Source organism: Pristiophorus japonicus, chromosome 4 (assembly GCF_044704955.1).
Source record: "Pristiophorus japonicus isolate sPriJap1 chromosome 4, sPriJap1.hap1, whole genome shotgun sequence".
Taxonomy (NCBI): Eukaryota; Metazoa; Chordata; class Chondrichthyes; family Pristiophoridae; genus Pristiophorus; species Pristiophorus japonicus.
In genome coordinates this window covers 50,685,182-50,703,540 of record NC_091980.1, presented here as the reverse complement: position 1 = coordinate 50,703,540, position 18,359 = coordinate 50,685,182, and the positions used below count along the sequence as shown (strand labels likewise).

The following is an 18,359-nucleotide window of genomic DNA, read 5'->3' as shown; positions in this document are numbered from 1 at the left end:
GAGCACGGGTCGGTTCGGTTTGGGGGGGGGGGGGGGGGGGGGGGGGGGGAGGGGGGGGGAGAAAGAGGAGGTCGGTCAGGTCGGGTGGGGGGGGGGGGGGGGAGCGCGGGTCCGGTTCGGTCCGGGGGGGCGGGAGTCGGGTCGGGGTCGGGGGGAGCGCGGGTCCGGTCCGGGGGCTGGGGGGGGGGGGGGGGGGCGCGAGTTGGGTCGGTGTCGGGAGGAAGCAGGAGCTGGGCGTGGGAGGCACAGCCTTATGCACGCAGCCCCAGTGAGGCCATTTGGCCAGGGCTAGGGGTTGCGTGCTTCGGGCCCCTCCCACACAGTTTTGGGCGCCTGGAGCTACTGCACATGCGCGCCCACTGTAGCGCGCATGTGCAGAGGTCCCGGCACTGTTTTCAGCGCTGGGACCTGGCTCCGCCCCCTTCAGCTCGTGCTGTACCGCGCCCGACTCCAGAGGACCAGCAGGGAGCCGGAGAATACGCAAGTTTTTTTATGGCCTACTCCTGCACCTATTTTCTGTGGGCCCGAAACTTGGGCCCATCGAAAATAGGTGCAGGAGTAGGCCATTCGTCCCTTCGAGCCTGCACCGCCATTCAATGAGTTCATGGCTGAACATGCAACTTCAGTACCCCATTCCTGCTTTCTCGCCATACCCCTTGATCCCCCGAGTAGTAAGGACTACATCTAACTCCTTTTTGAATATATTTAGTGAATTGGCCTCAACAACTTTCTGTGGTAGAGAATTCCACAGGTTCACCACTCTCTGGGTGAAGAAGTTTCTCCTCATCTTGATCCTAAATGGCTTACCCCTTATCCTTAGACTGTGACCCCTGGTTCTGGACTTCCCCAACATTGGGAACATTCTTCCTGCATCTAACCTGTCTAAACCCATCAGAATTTTAAACGTTTCTATGAGATCCCCTCTCATTCTTCTGAACTCCAGTGAATACAAGCCCACTTGATCCAGTCTTTCTTGATATGTCAGTCCCACCATCCCAGGAATCAGTCTGGTGAACCTTCGCTGCACTCATAGTAAGAATGTCCTTCCTCAAGTTAGGAGACCAAAACACAGATTTTCAAAGCAGTGTTATGTTAACGCCTGGGCACAAGCTGCAGTGTCCAGAGAATTTACTACTTAATACATGGGTTATTTCAGACAGATCAAATGTTCACAATAACTCTGAAGATTTGAACATTTTAGTCAGCTGTGAAAGTTTATTCAACCACCAAAAGTTAATTGAAGACATTACACTGAAATTGCCAAATACTACATCTCCAGATTTCCAGCAAACAGTTCTTTGCAGAACAGTAGTCTTACAGATGTTAGCAATACCAGGCTGTTCTCATTCAGGTGCCCTTGTTACAACATGCACAAACAAGCCCCAAGAGCCAATTTCTCACAGCTGAGAAGACATATGCTTTCAGAAGCCACTATAGTTTTTTTTTTGCATACATCCCCTCAAGCATAATTTTTTTTTCTTTCCTCCATTTGTATCTAATCCACATCCAAGTCTGGTGCTATTTTTTTTAATATAAACACATAGGGGCCGAAATTGCCCCATATCCCGTTTGGAGGCGGTTACCTTCCAGACGTGGGACTTTTACCGCCCGGGCCGGAAGTCCCCCCCCACCCCCCCAGCGTGCAATTGGGCTGGTATTGTTAGCAATACCAGGCTGTTTTCATTCAGGTGCCCTTGTTGCAACATGCACAAACAAGCCCCAAGAGCCAATTTCTCACAGCCTGGTATTGCTAATCAGACGAGGTGGAGGAGCGCTCCCGTGGGCATCTGCGCAGTGCTGAGTTCAGCGCTACGCTGAAGAAGTCAGTGTGACACGGAAGCTCCACTGACGTGCTATAATGCCCCTCCCCTTTAGTTAAAGGAGCGGGCCACTGCGCACTCTGCAGGCACTTTGGTGGCTGCCACTGGGACAACAGGGACCTGCTTGACCGGGCCAGCGGACCGGCACAATAAAAAGGTGGCCTGGGGCTCACAGGGCTTCTCCTTTAAGGGGTACCCCAGGCGAATATCTGGGCGAAAAGGCAATTGTGCCTCATTTGCTCCTCCCAGAGGCGCGAACCAGACATGAGGCGCAATTTTGGCCCCATAATTTATGTGTGAAAAATTACAATACAGGTTGAACCTCCCTTATCCGGCATCCTCGGGGACCTTGCTGTGCCGAATAAAGGATTTTGCCGGATAAAGGGAGGAGGCCCGAGGTCAGGGAGGGTGGTCGGTGCCCAGGGCAGGCCCGAAGTGTCGGCGGGCCGTAAAATTTTGGTGCGGCCGGGTGTTGGCGCGGCCCCGCGGGTGGGCCCGAGTGTCGGCGCGGCCCCCCCCGGTGGGCCCGAGTGTCGGCGCTCCACCCCGGTGGGCCCGAGTGTCGGCGCTCCACCCCCCCAGTGGGCCCGAGTATTGGCGCGGCCCCCCCAGTGGACTCGAGTGTCAGCAGGCCCCAAAGTCGGGGTGAGGTCACGTTCTGCGCATGCTCCCCCAGCCACCAGAATTATGCCAGACGAGGGGTGGTGCCAGATAACGGAGTCCCGGATAAGGGAGGTCCAACCTGTAACTTAGTCAGAACACAAAAATGGTACAATACAATGCTCCAATAACTGGCTGGTCAGAGGTGCAGGATAACACTCAAGAGCAATGAAACACAGACTTTTCACAATTCTCCCATGAAGAAGCACTAAGTCTACGCTCACTCTATGTGTCTCTCAAAAACTGCAAGTCATCAAGTGATGAATAGTAGCTGAAAATCTGCCTACCTCTTTTTGGCAGATGTGGTACATTTCTAATGTTATCTCTGGTCCCAACCTCTGCTGACAATACATATCTTTTAAAAAAAAAGCTCCTGTCAATTTATTTATTTTACTGATTTGAAAAATATTGTATTGCTTTTCCTGTTCTCGCACACCAACCCAACAAACATTTCCCTGTCCTCTACCAATCGAACTCTAAACCCAACCTCTCCATTACCAAGACCGCCTACTTCCGCCTCCGTAACATCACGCGTCTCTGCCCCGAAATTAGCTCATCTGTTGATGTAACCCTCATCCATGCCTTTGTTACCTCTGGACGTGACTATTCCAATACTCTCTGGGCTGACCTCCCATCTTCCATCCTCCATAAACTTGAGCTCATCCAAAACCCTGCTGCCCATATACTAACTCGCACCAAGTCCTGCTCACCCATTACCCCGTGCTCACTAACCGACTTTGGCTCCCAATCCAGCAATGCCTCAATTTGAGAATTCTCATTCTGGTTTTCAAATCCCTCTATGGCCTCGTCCCACCCCATTTAATTAACCTCCTCCAGTCTAACAACCCTCAGGAGATCTCTGTGCTCCTCCAATTCTGGCCTCTTGTGCATCCCTGATTTTAATTGCTCCACCATTGGCGGTTGTGCCTTCAGCTCTGGAATTTCCTCCCTAAACCTCTCCACCTCTTTCTTCTCCTTAAAACCCATCGTTTTGACCAAACTTTTGGTCACCTGTCCCAATATATCCTTACGTGGTTTGGAGTCAAATTTTGTTTGATAACGCTCCTGTGAAGCACTTTGGGATGTTTTACTATGTGCTATATAAATGCAAATCATTGTTGTTGTTGTGACAACACTTCATCTTCTCTGGGAAGAGGGTGCGGGAGAAGAGGTGGAGGGAGCTCGGCCTCTGGCTCAGCTTCACCTCACAGCAGCATTGTTGAAATAAGTAACTCAGCATTTTGGAGGATTATAGTTGCGAACCCACATCCCAGTATTCTATCATATTATGTGTTGATGTTGCAACATACCATGCTATTGAACTGTCAAAAATCTCTGATTTCAAAGCAAGCACCTTTGCTTGGCATTTCCAGCCTGTTCAATTGCGATCTGAGGCGAGCACAATTTTACTTTGCAAAATCCATGCATCAGATGCAGTGCGCTAAGCAAAATAAGAGCAGCTTACTCTAAGCAGAATTATTAAGAGTTGGATTAAATGTAAATGGGGAATACAAAATCTAGCTCACGGCTTACAGGGCCCAAGTTTCGGGCCGGGCCTAGAACGGCGCAGCCCCGACCTGGACGCCCGTTTTTCACGCCACAAAGTGCGCCTAAAAAAAACTTCCAGATTCTCCGGCTCCCTGCAGGTCGTTTGCAGCTCGGCGAGGCGCAGCACGAGCTATAGGGGGCAGAGCCAGGTCCCTGCGCTGAAAACAGTGCCGGGACCTCTGCACATGCGTGCTACAGTGGGCGCGCATGTGCAGTAGCTCCAGGCGCCCAAAATTGTGTGGGAGGGGCCCGAAGCACGCAGCCCCCTAGCCCTGGCCGAATGGCCTCACTGGGGCTGCGTGCATAAGGCTGCCCCCCACGCCCAGCTCCTGCTTCCTCTGGACCGGACCCGACTTGACGCCCGCTCCCCCCCCCCGCCGGACCGCCCCCCCCCACCCTCCGTCTCCGTTCCCGACCGACCCCCACCACCCCCCCCCCTCCCCTCCCGACCGACCCCCACCACCCCCCCCCCTCCCCTCCCGACCGACCCCCACCACACCCCCCCCCCCGACCGATCTCCGCCCCCCACCAATCTCCGACTGACCGACCTCCCCTCCGCCCCGACCCCGACGCCACCTACCTGTCAACCCGGTAAGTCTAAGCTCGAAGTCTTGGGCCCGGCCCATTCAGCCTCCCTCTCCTTTCTTTCTTTCTCTTTCTTTCTCTCTCTCTCTCTCTCTCTCTCTCCCCCTTCTCTCTCTCTCTCTCTCTCTTCCCCCCTCCCCTCCCTCCCTTGTCACCCCCCTCCCCCCACCACCCCCTCTCCCCCACTCCTCGCTGTCAGAAACACAGACACTGACAGACATAGAGTGAGAGACACACACAGACAGAGAGATAGAGACACTGACAGAGACACACTGGGGTTGGGGGGGGGGGGGGGCATCCCAGCACGCTGTTGGAGGGCTCCCGGTGCTGCAGTCGGTAAGTAGAAAATGTTTCTGATGTTTATTGATTTAAAAAAAATATTTACTAATTTTTTTTGATTGATTTATTGGTTGATTTATTGATGTTTTTATCATTTATTATTGATGATGGCTCTTTATTTGTAAAACTGAAGTGTTTAATGTTTGTAAACTTCCCTTTAAACCCCTCCCCCCCCATTCCCTACGCCTGATTTGTAACCTACGCCTGATTTTCTAAAGAGCAGACAAGGTTTTTTCGAGCGTACAAAAATCTTCACTTACTCCATTCTAAGTTAGTTTGGAGTAAGTTTTCACTGCCGAAACTTTGAAAACAGGCATAAGTGGCCGGACACGCCCCCTTTTGAAAAAAAAATTCTGTTCCAAAGTGAAACTGTTCTAACTGACTAGAACTGGAGCAAACTAAATGCCGAGAACATGAATTTCTAAGATTCTCCGTTCTACACCAGTTGCTCCAAAAAATCAGGAGCAACTGAGGCCGAAACTTGGGCCCACAGAATCTAACACAAAAGCTCATGACTAGACGAGGTGTTTAGTACTGCACTGATCTGTGTAAAAAAAAATTAAATTGGGGGAGTTTTGAAGCGACGAATATGCAGCATTGTAAGGTGAACAGCATTATTTCAAGGTGTGTTAGTGATCTACACTATATTAAAACCCTGCATTATAAAGAAGAAACATTTCAGTAAGTTCCTATGATTTTGTAATATTGATATTTATACCAGTAAGATTCTCCTAAAATGAATAAGAATGCAATTTAATGACTTACACACAAGATTTTACAGTATTAAATTCTGTGCAACATTGCCTATAACCAGACAATGCCACTATTGTCCAAAAATCTGCTACAGATATAGCACCCCAGATATGAAAAGCCTTAAACAATTCACTAAGGAAGTTATGCCAGAATTCTGCTCACTGCTAATTAGTAAAATTATTAAATACAAAACATAGTCACTTTGCATTATCAAGACTTCAAATATGACCTTATTGTGGATGATCACATTGACATCCATTTGACTGAAACTTAGTTGACAGTGGCGGGACCTTTTCCCGAATCAAAGTCGCCCTGCCTGGCAGTGCTTTCCCCATCTGTCCCCCCAATCATCATCATATGCCACAGTGGCAGAGGAGTTCTGGTCAGTAAGTAACTTCATGGTCTCTTGCCCTACTTCTGAGGCATCTTCCCCTCTTTTGAGCACCTCACCTTATTCCACCCCTCTCCTTTAAAATCCTCGTTTATCACTCCTCACCCCAAGTTTCATCTCAGTCTCCATATCCTTGGTGATTTCAACCTCCCTCTCAAGTCCTCTGAATTCACTGCTATCTTGATCTCCTAAACTGCTCCATCCATATTAACATTCATACGCTCGATCTTGCTGTTAGATATACTAGACAGACAAGCTTGGAGCTGTCGCCTCTCTGCCAGAAATTAGAGTTCTAGACTTAGAGACTTTTGCTTACAGACTTAGTAGAAGAAATAATAGACACAATGCTGTGAAGATTGCTAGAACGAATGGATAAAGATCAGTACATGATGTTAACAAGATAGTATATGGGGACCTTGGGGGCTCTTCCTCATGCCCACAGAGCTGGTGGTGGGGGGGTAAAGAAATTAATGAAGCTATGCTATGCGAACCGGTCAGTACGCACAACTATAATTGAGACCTGATGCCGAGCCTCTGCCAATGCTGCTATAAAAGCCAACCGCTAGGTGGTGCTCTACAGCAGCATAGCATAACTCATTCTCAGGTTCTCTTTCCCTCCCTATACAAATGACTGGCCTACATATAGTTTATGTGGTTTAAGATATTTCCACCTTGATGTGTTAATGTCTTGTTTCACAGTTTCTCGTGCAAGTACATCAACAGCACAAACCTTGTATACTAGTTCTAAATTGGAAATTTAAGTCATAGAGGCCATGAAGGTGACTGGTGTGAGAAATGGAAATGTCACACTGGTGAATTAGGTAGCGATCCCAAGATTTGGATTAAAGCAGATTGTTGGAAAATAATAGAGAAGTATGCTATGAGTCTTACCCATTCTGTTTACAGCCCTAGAACGGATCATACTGACATTTCCCAGGATGGATATTCATCACCTTAACTAGCACCAATGTTTTTTTTTTAAAAACACACAAGTATTTCTGCTTAAAGACGACTGGGAAGGGGTCTCTAATCGCAATGTGTAAGTTTTTTTTTAAAGCCAATATAAACTATGAAAGCATTATAATTAAAAACAAAAGCAATTAGATTACCAAAAATGTGAATGCATGGAATTAGAGGTAACCTTGAGACATGGATTGGTAATTGGTTGGGAGGTATGAGACAGAGTCGGGATAAAGGAAATGTACTCTGATTGACAGAATGTGACAAGTGGTATTCCCCAGTGATCTGTACTGGGACTTCAGCTTTTTACCATATATATCAATGACTTGGATGAAGGAATAAGGTATATCCAACTTTGCAGATGCCACTAAATTAGGAGGCACAGTAAGTTGTGCAGATGAGAGCATAAATTTACAAAGGGATAAAAGCAGATTAAATGAGTGGGCAAAACTGTGGCAGATGGAGTTCAATGTGGGGAAGTGTGAAGTCATCTAATTTGGATCCAAGAAAGTCGAATCGGAATATTTTCCTGATGGCGAGAGATTAGAAATTAGAAGATTTGGGTGTCAAGGTACACGTATCACTAAAATCTATTTCGCAGGGACAAAAAGTAATCAAAACAGCGAATGAAATGTTGGCCTTTATCTCAATGGGGTTGGAATTCAAAGAGGAAGTTATGCTTCAGTGATATGAGCCTTGGTCAGACCCCTATCTGGAGTACTGCACTCAGTTTTAGGCGCTGTAACTCAAGATGGATATTGTGACCTTGGAGAATTGTAAAGCGCAGATTCACCAGATTAAAACAAGGGTTTAAAGAGTTAAATTATGAAGACACGTTATATAAACTTAGCTTGTATTCGCCCAAGTGTAGAAGATTGATTGGTGATCTAACAGATGTTTAAAATGAAAAATGGATTTGATAGAATAGATTCAGAGAAGCTATTTCATCTGGTGGGGGAATGCAGAAGAAGGGGGCAACATTTTAAGATTAGAGGTAGGCTGTTCAGGAGTGAAATCCCTTGCGCACACTATCAGTAATGGAAATATGGAATTCTTTCCCCAAAAAGCTGTTCACATTGGGTCAATTGAAATTTTCAAGACTGAGATTGACAGATTCTTCTTAAGTAAGGGTTTCAAACAATATGGATCAAAGATAGATAAATGGAATTAAGGTACAGATAAACCATGATCTCAGTGAATGATGGAACAAGCAAGGAGCTGAATGATCTATTCCTGTTCCGATATTCTTACATAAAAATGCAACTTTAATATGCATGTAAAGATTTTGGACTATTTGAAAAAGGTGCGACATTCTGGTCAGCAGTTTCCCTTGAACAGGGCAAGGATATGTTTTCAAATTTTTTTCCAAGTTCTGGTCAGACCATTTACCCACAATTAAATTTTCCCAGTCCTCCAATGCGGGAATGTAGTTCGTGGTCAACAACAGCCCTCTGGTACCTCAGCCAAGAAGCCAATGTACAGGTGTAAGCTGAGGTGGGTTGTGTTGGCAAGCTATTCAATGAAGTATACAACACAGCTGTGTGCCTGTTCTCACCGCATATGTGCACTTTCTAACAAGTGTCACTGGATAACAAAGGTCCAGTTATCTTCCTCTCTCTAGCTTACAGGTAATTAAGACCACATCTCTGGTTTCCCCATCACTGTCTGACCAATATCAGCAAACGCAGCACAGATCAGGATTGAATCTGGATACTTCTTGGTAACCATAACTCAGTACCACACTTGATGCATTCGGGAAAATCAATTTTTAACCGCATAACACTTGTAGTTCTCTCTTCTTGGAACTTTTGAGTTTCTTGTTGGAATTTTGTGAGTAATATTTTTCCTCAACACCAGCAGAACAGATGTTCCAACCATTTCTCAAGTAGACATGCATCATGAGAAAATATTTTATAACATGATGCTAAAAGTTATTAGAATTAGCGAACATAAAAATATAATTTCATTAATAATGTACTCTACTTTTCTGAGCTAATTGCCTTTTTGCTATATAGAACATTATTCATTCAAATGTTAAACAATGATTTTACAAAAAAATATTTGGTAAATCTGTCACCTGTGTTTGCTAAAAGTTAGGGTAAAATCTTAAAACACAGTGGCCTGAAATTTCCTTGGAGCTGTCCCCGATCGGCACCGCAACTGTTGTGTATGGAGAAAAAGTCAGACTGAACACTGAGTTCAAAGTAAAGTGTGACCTTAGTCTTTTATTGCAGGTCTCCAGAGTGTCTCTCCTCCTTAAATATCTGTGCTCCCAAGGGATTATGGGATCCCTTGGGACTCCAGAAGATGAGCCCTCTGGTGGCTGTACAGAGTAAATACAAGTCCACATATATAACACCCCCACCCCAAAGTCAATAGGTGTAACTGTTTACAATGTGAGTCGATCTGGCCCTGGTTGATCGTCTCGGTGTGAAAGCTGGTGTTGTTGAATCATTTGTTGGGCCCTCGCTGGGCTGCAGTGCAGCTGGCCTTGCTGGGCTGCCGAGTGTCTTGGGCCCTGCAGGGCTGCTGTGGATGATGGGTTCTGCTTCGTGGTCAACCGTGGTGTCGGTTGCCACTGGTGTGTATGTTGGGGGATCAAAAAAGGTAGGGTCCATGGTGGGTTGCTCAGGATAGTCTGAATCTGAGTTTGATTTGGTCCAAGTGTTTCCAGTGAATGAGTCCAGTTGAAAGTTTGACCCGAAACACCCTGCTCCCCTCTTTGGCCACGACAGTGCCGGGAGGCCACTTAGGACCTTGCCCATAATTTAATACAAATACAGGATCACTAATTTCAATCTCGCGTGACACATTTGCTATCATGGTATGCACTTTGTTGAAGCCACCTGCTCATGTAGATCAAGGTGAACTAACGAGAGCCTTGTCTTAAGTGCTCTTTTCATGAGCAATTCAGCAGGTTGGATCCCAGTGAGTGAGTGGGGTCTGGTGCGGTAGCTAAGCAGGACTCAGGATAGGCGAGTCTGCAATGAGCCTTCAGTTACCCTCTTCAAGCTTTGCTTGATGGTTTGCACTACTCTCTCTGCCTGACCATTGGACGCTGATTTAAACGGGGCAGATGTGACATGTTTGATCCTGTTACGGGTCATGAATTCTTTGAACTCAGCACTGGTAAAACATGGCCCGTTGTCGCTCACCAGGACATCGGGTAAGCCGTGTGTGGCAAACATGGATCGCAAGCTTGCAGTAGTGGCAGCGGACGTGCTAGCCGGCATTATCTCACATTCAATCCACTTGGAGTACGCGTCTTTAACCACAAGGAACATTTTACCCAAGAACGGGCCTGCATAGTCGACGTGTACCCTAGACCACGGTTTGGAGGGCCAAAACCATAAACTTAGTGGCGCCTTCCTGGGTACATTGCTTAATTGCGAGCATATATTACATCTGTGAACACAGGACTCTAAGTCCGCATCGATACCGGGCCACCACACGTGGGATCTGGCTATCGTTTTCATCATTACGATGCCTGGGTGGGTACTGTGGAGGTCATTGATGAAGGTGTCTCTGCCCTTCTTGAGGACCATTATTCGATTGCCCCACAGAAGGCAATCTGCCTGTATAGACATTTCATCTTTCCGCCGCTGGAACGGCTTTATCTCTTCCTGCATTTCCACTGGGATACTGGACCAGCTCCCGTGGAGCACACAGCTTTTGACTAGAGATAATAAGGGGTCCTGGCTTGTCCAGGTTTTGATCTGCCGGGAAGTGACAGTGATTGCTCCCTCTCAAATGCTTCCATAACCATGGCTAGATCTGCGGGCTGTGCCATTTCCAGCCCCGTGGTGGGCAATGGCAGCCTACTGAGAGCATCAACGCAGTTTTCTGTGCCTGGCCTGTGGCGGATGGCGTAGTTGTATGCGGACAACGTGAGCGTCCATCCCTGGATGCGGGCCGATGCGTTGGTATTTATCCCTTTACTCTCAGAAAACAGGGATATAAGTGGTTTATGATCAGTTTCCAATTCGAATTCTAGCCCAAACAGGTATTGATGCACTTTCTTTACCCCCTAGACAGATGCTAACGCTTCTTTTTCAATCATGCTGAAGGCTCTCTCAGCCTTAGACAGACTCCTGGATGCATAAGCAACCGGTTGCAGTTTCCCAAAATCATTAGCTTATTGCAATACACACCTGACACCATATGACGACACATCACATGCTAGTACCAAATGCTTACATGGATCATGCAACATAAGCAATTTGTTTGAGCATAACAATTTCCACGCTTTTACAAAGGCATTTTCTTGGCTTTTGCCCCAAACCCATTCGCCCCCTTTTCATAGTAAAGACATGTAGTAGTTCTAGCAGTGTGCTGAGACTCGGTAAGAAGTTACCAAAGTAGTTCAGGAGTCCCAGAAACGACCGCAGCTCCGTCACGCTCTGTGGCCTCGGTGCGTTCTCGATTACCTCTGTCTTCGCGTTGGTGGGCCTGATGCCGTCCGCCGCAATCCTCCTTCCCAAGAACTCCACTTCAGGCGCCAGGAAAATGCACTTCGAGCGTTTTAACCTGAGCCCCACGCGTTTGAGCCGACTAAGAACCTCCTCCAGGTTCTGCAGGTGCTCGACTGTGTTCCGACCTGTGACCAAGATGTCATCCTGGAAGACCACGGTGTGTGGGACCGACTTCAGTAAACTTTCCAGGTTTCTCTGGAATATCGCCGCCACTGATCGGATTCCAAATGAGCATCTGTTATAAACAAAGAGACCTTTGTGCGTGTTGATGCAGGTGAGGGCCTTCGATGATTCCTCCAGTTCCTGCGTCATGTAGGCTGAAGTCAGATCCAGCTTCGTGAACGTCTTTCCTCCCGCCAGCGTTGCAAAGAGGTTGTCGGCTTTTCGTAGTGGGTATTGGTCCTGCAGGGAGAAACGATTGATAGTTACTTTGTAATCGCCACAGATTCTGACGGTGCCGTCTCCCTTGAGGACTGGCCCACTCGTTGAAGTCAATCGGTGAAATGATGCTCTCTCGTTGCAGCCGGTCTAGCTCGATCTCTAACCTTTCTCTCATTGTGTACGGTACTGCTCTCGCCTTGTGATGGATGGGTCGCGTCCCCGGAATTAGGTGGATTTGTACTTTTGCTCCTTGGAATTTCCTAATGTCTGGTTCGAACAGCGAAGGAAATTTGTTTCAGACCTGGGCACACGAAGTGTCGTCAGTGGGTGATAGCACTCGGGCGTCGTCCTAGTTCCAACGTTTCCTAGCCAGCTCCTGCCGAGCAGCGTGGGACCATCACCCGGCGCCACCCAGAGTGGTAAGCTTGTGCACCGCTCCATCGTAGGAGACCTTTACGGTAGCACTGCCAATTACAGGAATCAGTTCTTTCATGCAAGTTCTTAGTTTCATGCGAACTGGAGTTAAGACTGACTTTGAGGCCTTGTTGCACCACAACCTTTCAAGTCTTTTTGCCCATGATGGACTGGCTTGCCCGTGTCCAGCTCCATTGACACCGGGAGTGCATTTAGTTCAACATTCAGCATTATCGGGGGACAATTCGTGGTGAATGTGTGCACCCCATGTACCTCTGCCTCCTCGGTCTGAGGCTCTGGTTCATCGTGAACCTCCACGGATCTGTCCTCCTCTGCAACATAGCGGTTTGCAGGTTTAACAGGCTTAACAGGCTTGGCAGCTTGCCTGCACACTCGTCGGAGGTGTCCCATTGTTCCACAGCCCTTGCAAACTTACTCTTTGAATCGGCATTAATGGAAACGATGATCACCCCCGCAGCGCCAACAAGGTGTTAATGGCCTTGCGTTCATCACCCTTGATGGTGGACTCGGAGACATCTGCGGATGTGCAGCTGCAGGTACGTATGACCTGCTCTGTACGTTACGATTCGAAAACAACATCACTGTGTTCACAGTACTTGTAGCAGCACTTGTGTGCTGAGAGATTTGCTTCGTATTGTCACTGGTGGCAATGAACGCCTGGGCTATCGCTATGGCCTTACTCAAGGTTGGGGTCTCTACAGTCAAAAGTTTGCGAAGTATGATTTCATGGCCAATGCCAAGTACGAAAAAATCTGAGCAGGTGCTTCAAATTCGCAATGTCCTGCAAGGCGTCTTAGCTCGGTGACATAACTCGCCACTTCCTGACCTTCAGACCTTTTGTAGATGTAGAACTGGTACCTTGCCATCAGAACGCTTTCCTTCGGGTTCAAATGCTCTCGGACCAGTGTGCACAAATCGTCGTACGATTTCTCCATGGGTTTGGCTGGAGAGAGCAGATTCTTCATGAGGCCATACCTTGGTGCCCCACAGACGGTGAGGAGGATCGCTCTACGTTTGGCAGCGCTCTCTTCCCCATCTAGCTCATTGGCCACGAAGTATTAGTCGAGTCACTCCAAAAAAGTTTCCCAATCATCTCTCTCCGAGAATTTCTCCAGGATGGCCACTGCTCTCTGCATCTTTGGGTTCGCTATCTGTATCTCGTCGCCAGTTGTTGTGTGTGGAGAAAAAGTCAGACTGAACACTGTGAGCTCAAAGTAAAGTGTGACAGTAGTCTTTTATTGCAGGTCTCCAGAGTGCCTCTCCAACCTGTGAAGCCTCCTCAAATACCTGTGCTCCCAAGGGATTATAGGATCCCTTGGGACTCCAGACGATGAGCCCTCTGGTGGATGTACAGAGTAAATACAAGTCCACATATACAACAGTAACTTCATCAGAAGTGTGACAGAACAACAGCAACTTGTATTTATATAGTACCTTTAATGTAGTAAAATGTCCCAAGGTACTTCACATGAGTATTATAAGATAAAAAATTAGACACCGAGCCACACAAGGAGAAATTAGGGCATATGACCAAAAGCTTAATCAAAGAGGTAGGTTTTAAAGGAAGAGAGGTAGAGAAGCGGAAAGATTTAGGGAGGGAGTTCCAGAGCTTGGGGCCTAGGCAACAGAAGGCACGGCCACCAATCGTTGAGCGATTATAATCAGTGATGCTCAAGAGGGCAGAATTCGAGGAACACAGATCTCAGGGGTTGTAGGGCTGGAGGAGCTTACAGAGATAGGGAGGGACGAGGCCATGGAGGGATTTGAAAACAAGGATGAGAATTTAGAAATTGAGTTGTTGCTTAACCAGGAGCCAATGTAGGTCAGTGAGCACAGGGGTGATGGGTGAACGGGGCTTGGTGCGAGTTAGGACAAGGGCAGCTTTGGATAACCTCAAGTTTATGTAGGGTAGAATATGGGAGGCCAGCCGGGAGTGCTTTGGAACAGTTGAGTCGAGAGGTAACAAAGGCATGGATGAGGGTTTCAGCAGCGGATGAGCTGAGACGGGGCGGAGACGGGCAATGTTGCAGAGGTGAAAATAGGTGGTCTTAGTTATTGCTGCAGATATGTGGTCGAAAACTCATTTCAGAGTCAAATACGACACCAAGGTTACGAACAGTGTGGTTCAGCCTCAGACAGATGTTATTAAGAGTCAGTGGCTAGTGAACGGAGTTTGTGGCAGGGACCGAGAACAATGGCTTCGGTCTTCCCAATATTTAATTGGAGAAAGTTTTTGCTCATCCAGTACAGGATGTCAAACAAGCAGTCTGGAGAAGTGGTGATGAGATAGAACTGGGTGTCATCAGCGTACATGTGGAAACTAACACTGCATTTTCGGATGAGGTCGGCAAGGGGCAGCTTATGATGACAGGTTGAGCCTAAACACATTGGAGTTCAGAAGAATGAGAGGTGATCTTCTCGAAACGTAAGATAATGAGAGAGCTCAACAAGGTGGATGCAGAGAGGGTATTTCCACTCATAGGGGATACTAAAACTAGGGGACATAGACTCAGAATAAGGGGCCGCCCATTTAAAACTGAGGTGAGGAGGAATTGCTTCTCTCAGACGATTGTAAATCTATGGAATTCACTGCCCCAGAGAGCTGTGGAGGCTGGGTCATTGAATATATTTAAAGGCGGAGAGAGACAGATTTTTGAGCAACAAGGGAATAAATGGTTATGGGGAGCAGGCAGGGAAGTGGAACTGAGTCCAGATCAGCCATGATTTTATTAAATGGCGCAGCAGACTTGAGGGGCCACGTGGCCTACTTCTGCTCCTATTTCTTATGTAGATGAGACATAGGAGGGGGCCAAGGACTGATCCTTGGGGACACCAGAGATAATAATGCAGGGGTGAGAAGAGAAGCTGTTGCAAGTGATTCTCTGGCTATGATTAGATAAATAAGAATGGAACCAGGCGAGTGCAGTCCCACCCAGCTAGACAACTGTAGAGAGACATTGGAGATGGATAGATTGGTCAACTGCATCATAGGCTGCAGTCAAGTTGAGAAGGAAAAAGAGGGAGAGTTTATATTTGTCACGATCACAAATGATGTCTTTTGTGAATTTGATGAGAGCCGTTTCGGTACTATGGCAGGGGTGGAAACCTAATTGGAGGGATTCAAACATGGAGTTGTGTAACGATAGGCACGGATTTGGGAGGCGACAACACGTTCAGGGACTTTGTTGAGGAAAGGGAGGTTGGAGATGGGGCAGTAGTTTGCAAAGACGGGGTTCGGTGGGGGGTGGGGGGAGGAAGGAGTCGAGGATTGTTTTTTGAGGAGACAAGTGATAATGGCAGATTTGAGGGAAGGAGGACAGTACCTGAGGAAAGAGAACCGTTAACAATGTTAGCTAACATGGAAGCCAGTAAAGGAAAGTTGAGTGGTCAGCAGTTTGATACGAATAGGGTTGAGGGAGCAGGAAGTGGTCGAGGGAACAGACACCCTGTTTACACGCAAGGTTAAGGCTGTGGAGTGGAAGCAGCTCCAAGGAAACTCTGGGTCATTATTACTTTACAAAAAATGTCACTACCTGACTTTATTGCAATGAAAATGTTCACTGTTCTCTCATATGATCAAAATGCCCTTTTTGTAATGATACAGCATCAACATTTATAGCAATTCCTTTGCTTCTCCAAGTGTTAATATTTCATACCAATTAGAGTATAGAGCAAGTTGAAGACATTCCCTTAAACAGTATCTGTCAATGTGTCAGTTGACTAAATCTAGGCAGAGTGCTGTAGCTAAGACTAAACATTGAGCTTCATAAGCAGAGATTGAATTGCTGAATAATGCTTTATATAATGTTTAAACCTTATTTGAATCATGACTCCTTAAACAATCCAAAGAGCATTGCTACTTTAAGTACAATCCTGCAGCAAGGACAACATCAAACAATTTATATTGGCTTCAAAAAGAAATAATGCAGTTACAAATAAGTTAAATTACAACTGCTGATCAATTACTTAAAAACGCTCCAATAAACAATGATTTAAACAACCTCACTGCACTGCACAGTTAATCATTCAAAAGCATTCTGACTCACTGACAGGTCCATTAAAACAAAGCGTTTAGTTTTATTGTTTTCACAAAATCAGAGAACTTCCTTTCAACCTCAGCACCGAAACACAGCAAATTTACCCGTACAATTGTTTACGGAGGAAATCTGCTGAAATAAAATCCTAAAAACTGCAACTGACACTTTCACTGCACAGAAACACATCAAACTTTAAAAGAAATAAAACATACCGGTAACTGCATAACTTAAGGTGTATTTTCTAGATTATATCGACAAGTTAAAGTACCATCCTCGCAGAAAACAACTTCCTGTCATGTAGCGTAGTCGAAGTACATTACCAACTCTATCCTGAGGCTGGGTTGTACCGTAAGTGTCAGTTAACAGATATTACTGTTCTACTCCAACTCCATCCGGTCTGCTTAATTCTGCTATGCTTGATAAAAAGGCTTCCAAAAAAAATAAAATCTTTCTTAGGAAAAAAACAGTTGCAAAAATAAAGTTGCACTTCAAAACCGTTACAAGTTGCTTTGCTTTAGGCCAGAAACATGGTTTGTCTCTCAACGTTTCTTTTCCAGACTCGAGCTTCCTCTTTTACAGCTTTTTCCCTTCCATTCTCTAAATGGGAAAGGCAGCATTGAAATTGGCTGTCTGCTCACCAGGAGCAAGGCATGTGCATTTCCTGCCGAAAATGACCTCACAGCCTCGGTTGGTTCAAAAAAACATGGTTAAATTGCTCTGAAGTCGACAATTCTGCCTGCATACCAGCTTGAGCCTTCAACTGCTATCTGGCAGCTGCAGCTTATCAATACAGTGTAGAAGACAAATGTGCTGTGACTATGATTTAAACTTTGCAAAGCAGGATGCCACTCTCTCCCCCTCCCGCCCCTACTTTTCCAACTATGCCAAATCACACCATAACATTGATGAGACATTTTCCAACCAAAATATTAAACCTAAAAAATCTCTAAGACAGTTGTCTATATGCCCAAGTGATCACATCACCGTTTTCTTTGCCTTGTTGGACTCCTGCTGCTTCAACAAACGGTAATAGCAATTAATACAAACAATAAAGGCCCAACCTCTGTAGGTGATACAAGGCAGGACAGAGCAGAGAAATAAACAGATGATAAAAAAAACAATTTATGAAGCCCCATAGGCCAACCAGTGTCCACTGAACTAACGGGTCCAGTTGCTTGAGCGCTCTGTCACACACAAACAGAGGATTTAGCCTCAAGACAGGCCTGAGAATTGCAGGTGACATACAATTAATTGCTCTATTTCATTTTGAAAATTAAATCTGTATGAATTAACTAAAATTATTTCATAAAATATGTACATTTATATTAACCACAATGATACTGTTACAATTCTGAATTATTACACTGAAAATTAACTATTACTATCCGAGGAAATTAATGGGCAATACCACTTGGCAAAAACTTATTCCAAATTTAATTTGCTACAAGTAGCACAATTCTTTAAACATTTTTATTTTAAGTCACACCATCCCCATTTGTTGTTCTTCAAAATAAAATCAAACTTGTATTTCTGGTGCATAGATTCTAGTCTATATTCCTATTGTTGCTGGTGTACATAGAATCAGAGTCATAGAATTGTTACAGCACAGAAGGCGGCCATTCAGCCCGTGCCGGCTCTCTACAAAAGCACTTCAGCTAGTCCCAACTCCTCCGTCCTTTCTCCGTAGCCCTACAATTTTTTTCCTTCATGTACTTATCCACATTTTGAAAGCCAAATTGGAGTCTGCCTCCACCACTCTTTCGGGCAGTGCATTCCAAATCCTAACCACTTGCTATGTAATAAAGTTTTTGCTCATGTCACCTTTGGCTCTTTTCGCTGATCACTTTGAATCTGTGTTCTCTGGTTCTCGATCCTATTGCCAATGGGAACAGTTTCTCTCAATCTACTCTGTCTAGGCCCCTCATGATTTTGAATACCTCTATCAAATCTCCTCTCACCTTCTCTGCTCTAAGGAGAA

At 46.2% G+C, this 18,359-nt stretch overlaps 1 protein-coding gene across 15 annotated transcripts in view; it reads right to left on the bottom strand.

Annotated features, from left to right (window-relative positions):
- The window catches only part of LOC139262901 (rap guanine nucleotide exchange factor 6-like), a 448,770-nt gene that overhangs the window by 283,879 nt on the left and 146,532 nt on the right, over positions 1-18,359 (bottom strand). Inside the window, exon 1 of one of the 15 annotated variants that reach the window (XM_070878180.1) lies at positions 16,594-17,032. The exons of 13 other annotated variants lie outside the window; for them this stretch is intronic. In XM_070878180.1, coding sequence (XP_070734281.1) covers positions 16,594-16,605 — 12 coding nt within the window. In that variant the 5' untranslated portion in view covers positions 16,606-17,032. Of the gene's footprint in view, positions 1-16,593; positions 17,033-18,359 lie in introns of those variants that run through there. One more of the 15 variants, XM_070878177.1, reaches the window with a different exon arrangement.